This window comes from Nicotiana sylvestris, chromosome 8, assembly GCF_000393655.2.
Source record: "Nicotiana sylvestris chromosome 8, ASM39365v2, whole genome shotgun sequence".
In the NCBI taxonomy this organism is placed as follows: Eukaryota; Viridiplantae; Streptophyta; class Magnoliopsida; order Solanales; family Solanaceae; genus Nicotiana; species Nicotiana sylvestris.
Window position 1 is genome coordinate 52,283,178 of NC_091064.1, and position 6,026 is coordinate 52,289,203.

The 6,026-nt window shown below is 37.6% G+C and overlaps 1 protein-coding gene across 1 annotated transcript; it reads right to left on the reverse strand.

The window, feature by feature from the left end:
- Nucleotides 1-1,188: 1,188 nt before the first annotated feature.
- Nucleotides 1,189-1,716, reverse strand: LOC138875024 (secreted RxLR effector protein 161-like). The gene is made up of 2 exons (XM_070153831.1): nt 1,580-1,716; nt 1,189-1,534 (listed from the first exon to the last, which is right to left on the reverse strand). The coding sequence occupies exons 1-2, from the start codon at nt 1,714-1,716 to the stop codon at nt 1,189-1,191; spliced, it is 483 nt and encodes a 160-aa protein (XP_070009932.1).
- Nucleotides 1,717-6,026: the final 4,310 nt, after the last annotated feature.

Below are 6,026 nucleotides of genomic sequence, written 5' to 3' on the forward strand. Positions count from 1 at the left end.
TCTCAGAGTTAGAAAACCCAGGTCCTTCTCCCTCACTAGCAGATTTGTACGACTCAGAATCAGAGTTAGAATCAGAATCTTGAGTCTGACTTGTGCTTTAATTGATCATTCAATTTCCTTAAGAGAGCCCAGAAGTTACTGTTTTTCGAGCAAGCATTTTTACCCTTCTCAGCCTTGGTTTGGAAGTCATGCTAGGTGGAGGACAGGTAGATGAATCAGAAGGAGTCAGCTGTAGAGGAGTTCCAGGGTTGTCATGTGGGTTTGTCATTATCGCTGATTTCTTCAGAGAATTGGTGAGTTAGAACTTTGGAGAAGAAAGCAATTGAAAGTGAATAAGGGTTTTTGACGGTTTAGAATTATGAAGATGGCAGGAGGTAATGATGCGTATTTAAAGAGAAATACGCATTTAATATATAACGACAGCTTTAGCAGTGGTCAATTAGAGGTCTAATCAACCTAAAATTTCAGGTTTGAATGAACGGTTAAGCTTCCCTAGATTTTAGGAAAATTTTGTGGTTTAGAGTCCTAAAGTTGACGGAATTGGTTCAAAAACAAACGGATAGAATTTTCTAAGGAGTTGAGCAATTGTAGGACTTCTACTCATGATTTAAATATTTAAATTTCTAATTGTGCAGAGTATAGAAAACATACCTTAGCATTCAGATGAACCCATACTAATAAACCAGGTTCTTCATTTAGAATTCTCTTGACCATACCTCAATTAACCATAATAGAGAAAATTTTGTAAGAGATCAGTGAGTCATATTAACACATGTCACAGGAGTATACTAATTACAGTATGAAGTTGAGTAAAAATTAATCTAGATATTTACACAAGTTCAGATTTCCTAGCCAAAATTTTATTTTTTTCAATTTTTTTTCATTCATCTTTTTTATTGTGCATTCTGAGCTAGTCCCATTAGGTGATCTTAATCATCCCTAATTCCAACTTGTTCCTTTCAAAGTTTTCTCTACTAGGTACTTTAGTAAAGATGTCAGCAATTTGTTTATCAGTAGCATAGAATTCTATGATGATCAATCATTTCTCATAGTTATCTCTTAAGAAGTGGTACTAACATCTATGTGCTTAGTCCTCTTAAGATGAACATGGTTCTTTGTCATACTTATAGCACTAGTGTTATCAAAGAAGATAGGAATGCAACCAACTTCAATGCCAAAATCTATAAGCTACTGTCTAATCCACATCAATTGAGCACAACAAGAGGCAGCAACAACATAATCAACCTCAGTTGCGGACAAGGCCACTGAATTCTGCTTTTTAGTGGCCCATGATACAAGACATGAACCAAGAAAATAAGCCATACATGAGGTTTTCTCCCTTTCAACAAGGAAACCTGCATAGTCAGCATCAACATGCCCTACTAGATTAAAATTACTACCTTTAGGGTACAAAAGACACAGATCAGTAGTGCCTTTCAAATATCTCAGTATCCTCTTGACATCAGTCAAGTGAGATTCCTTTGGATTAGCCTGAAAACGAGCACAAAGCCCTACACTAAAAACTATATCAGGTCTGATGGTAGTAAGATACAAAAGTGAACCAATCATACCCCTTTACAACTTCTGATCAACAGATGAACCAGGTTCATCTATGTCTAATTTAGTATATGTTTCAATGGGAGTGTCTATTTCCTTTGATTCATCCATTTTAAACTTTTTGATCAACTCTTTTGCATATTTCTGCTGATGGATCATGGTTCCATTTGAGTTTTGTTTGATATGTAAGCCTAAGAAAAAGTTAAGCTCACCCATCATACTCATTTCAAACTCACTCCCCATTAATTTGGAAAAATCCTTACTTAGTTTGTCAGTGGTTGCCCCAAAAATTATTTTATCAACATAAATTTGTACCACAAGAAGATATTTACCTTTTTTCATCAGGAATAGAGTACCGTCAATTTTACCTCATTTGTAGCCATATTCAAGCAGGAATTTGGACAATTGTTCATACCATGCTCTAGGGACCTGCTTGAGTCTATCGAGAGCCTTGTCTAATTTGTACACTTGTTCCGAACACTCCTTGGTCTCAAACCCTAGAGGTTGTTTAACAAACATTTTTATTTTAGGTAGCCATTTAGGAGGCACTTTTGACATCCATCTGATGAAAAGTGAATTCCATGTGTGTTGCAAAAGCTATGAGGAGTCTTATTTCCTCCAGTCTTGCAACTGGAGCAAAGGTCTCATCATAATTTATACCCTCCTCTTGGCTATAACCTTGGACCACTAGTCTTGCCTTATTTCTTGTAACTGTTCCATTTTCATCAAGCTTTTTTCTGAAGACCCATTTAGTGCCAATTACTGATCTGTCCTTGGGTCTTAGAACTAGATGCCAAACTTGACTTCTCTCAAACTGATTCAGTTCATCTTACATTGCATTTACCTAGTCTGCATCCTGCAAAGCCTCAACAACATTTTTAGATTAAATAGGAGATAGGAAAGCATCAAAAACACACATATTCTTTAATTGTGATCTAGTTTTAACTCCAGAGGTAGGATCAGTGATTATGTTCTCAATGGTATGAGAACTTTGATACTTGTGAGGTGTCACAACCAACTGATTTCTGCTTGATGTTTCTCCCATGTTCTGTTGTTGAGGAACAGGGTCATGAACAAGTTCCTTTAGGGGATTGATTTCAGTTCCTCTTTGTTCAGTTCCCCCTGTCAGGTTGCCCTGGATGGAAGAACCTGTTCCATCACCTGTTCCTTCTTTTGGTGTAACTTTAGCTTGAGCTGAGACTTTACTCAAATCTTTTACCAGCCCAATAGCTTCATCTTCATGTTCTTGTCTCTCAGAAAGAATGTTAGTTTCATCAAAAACTACATGTACACTTTCTTCTACATACAAAGTTCTTTTATTGAACACTTTATAAGCTTTACTATGCGAAGAATATCCCAAGAATACTCCCTTATCACTTCTAGGATCAAACTTTCCTAGGGAGTCCTTTCCATTATTGTGCACAAAGCACTTGCATCCAAATGCCCTAAGATGGGATATATTTGGTTTTCTCCCTTTAAGTAACTCATAGGGAGTCTTATCTACAAGAGGTCTAGTCATGCATCTATTAATGATATCACATGCAATATTTATAGCATCTGCCCAGAAGCTATGGGGCAGTTTACTAGAAAGAAGCATAGTCCTAGCCATATCTTCAAGAGTCCTATTCTTTCTTTCAACTACTCCATTTTGTTGAGGAGTCCTATGGGCAGAAAAATTATGATTTATACTATGCTCATCACAAAATTCAGCAAATTCAGCATTTTCAAATTCAGTTCCATGATCAGACCTGACTGATGCAAGTTGATTACCTAGTTGTTTCTGAGTTTTTCTAACCAAGGTAGTAAACATGTCAAATGATTCATCCTTAGATGTTAGAAACAGTACCCAGGTAAACCTAGAATAATCATCAACAAGTACCATCACATATTTCTTACCACCTCTGCTCAATGTTCTCATTGGACAATCGTCCTGGTTGTGCTTACCATTTTCTTGCTTTTAAATGATGATATTACTTGCTTGCCCCTTGCACAGGCCTCACAAACTTTGTCTTTCTTGAACTTGATGTTAGGTAACCCTATCACCAGGTCCTTGGAAACTAAGTTGTTGAGTTGGTTCAGACTTGCATGACCAAGTCTTTTGTGCCACAGGAGGGGATCATTATCCAACACACTCAAACGAGTGAGTTAATTTTCTAAAAGAGTGGACAAATCTATAATGTAAGTATTCTTAACCCTTTTTCCCTGTAAAATAATCTTGTCAGCGGTAAGACTAATCACAAAGTATTTGGTAGAGGTATATTCTACAAGGTAACCTCTGTCACACAGTTGTGATACACTAATTAGGCTATATTTCAAGCCATCTATCAAGTAGACATTCTCAATGGAATATGAATCTATCTTACCTACCTTTCCAACCCCAATAATCTCACATTTCTTCCTATTTCTAAAGGAGACATTACCTCCTTTTAAGTCCTCAAGTGAAAGGAACTGATTCTTGCTTCCAGTCATATGTTTTGAGCAGCCACTATCCATGTACCATATTTGGCTACTTCCCTTCACTTGGACCTGCAAAAAGAAATCAAGGGTTAGTGTTAGGAACCCAAACTAGTTTGGTTCCCTTTCTATAGGAAAAAGGGTAAATTATATTTGTTTTAGCCCACCCAGGCAGCCTATTTTTCTTTTGAACAAAAGTTTTGTTCTTTTGACTGGCCTTTTCTTTTGCATTACATTCATTTTTGTAATGACCAGTCTTGCCACAGTGTGCTTAAATTTTGTTTTCAGGAAGAGTGATGTACTTGCTTTTGGGGTCCCATTTAGTTACTTGGGTCCCATAGCCAAGTCCTCTCTTGTTTCTACTGTGATGTTCTTGTAGCCAGGATAGTGCATCAGAAGCCTTATTCCATTTGCAAGTTCTGTCTAGTTCATGCTTTACCTTCCCTAGGTCTTCTTTTATGACACTTATCTGCTCATCTTTCTTGTACAACTCATCCTTCATTTTTCCTAGGTTTTTTTCTAAGGTGATATGTGTGTGATCAGCTTTCTTCTACCTATTCCTAATTTCAATTTTAAATTTTTAGACCCAAGTTCTAGGACGCTGGTGTCGAGTTCAAGAACCTGGTGCTTCAACTTAGCATTTTTACTGTCACTCTTATTAGCCCTAGATTCTAGATTTTTGTACTTGGCTTTTAAGATCACACACTCCCTAGACTGTTGTTCCTTCTAATTGTTAATTATCTCAGACTCATCGATGAAGTCTAGCATTAGTTCAGATAACCTTTCTTTAGATAGAAATTTAATCTTGTCTTTCAGATGAATCACACTTACCTCTTGTTCATCATCTGATTCTCTGATGGTCATAAGTGCTTGTTCATCTCCAGCTTCATCTTCTGAATCCTCATATAATGTTTCTCCCCAAGCAGCAACATAGCCTTTATTGATCCTTTGTTCCTTCGTTCAGCCCTTTCCTTCTTCCATTCAATTTCCCACTGAGGACAGTTCTTGATCATTTGATCAGTCTTGCCACATTTGTAGCAACCCTCGTTGTTCTGCTTCATAGGAGCCCTTGGTTTGATTGAAGGTTGTACCTATTGAAGAACCATTTCCTCTCATTAGGTACTTTTTGAAATCCCTTATGATCATGGCCATTTCATCATCCTCCAGATCTGCACCTTCAGCTATTCTGAGAGCCAGACTCCTTTCCTTCTTGGGTACATCCATTTTCATGGTTTGACTTCTCAGTTCATAGGCAGTAAGATTTCCAATCAGGTCATCCAACTTGAGAGTAGCAATGTTCTTTGATTCCTGAATAGTAGTGATTTTACTTTCCCAAGTCACTAGTAAGACCCTTGTCAAGATTTTTTCAACCTTGTCTTCTTCAAGGATAATTCTCCCAAGAGATTTAAGTTTATTTGTTAGTGTTGTGAACCTTGTGTACATCTCCTAGATAGTTTCTCCTTCCTTCATAGTGAAATTCTCATATTGAGAATATAGCAGTATTCCTCTTGATCTTTTTATTTGAGGAGTTCCTTCATGAGTCACTTGTAAAGTGTCCCATATCTCCTTAGCAGTGCTACAACTTTAAATCCATTTGTACTCGTCTGGACCCAGTCCAGACACAAGCCATTTCTTGGCCTTGTCATTCTTTTCCCATTTCTTCAAGTCTTCAACAGTACAGTCAGCTCTTGTCTTAGGCACGTCCACTCCTTTAGCATTCTTCTTTGTACTAGCCAGGGGACCATCACTGACTATATCCTAGAGTTCATAGTCTTTTCCTATGATGTGATCTCTCATCTTGTTCTTCCACCAAGAATAGTACTGACCATTAAAGTGTGGAGGCCTAGTAGTGGATTACCCTTCCCAGTTTCTAGGTGGTGCCCTCATTTTAATCTTTTCCTGTGGTGTTAACCTCTTCAAGGATAACCCGCTCTGATACCAATTGATGTTTTATACTTCAATACCACACAAGAGGGGGAGGGGGTGATTCGTGTGGTACCCAATTTTCGTTTAAC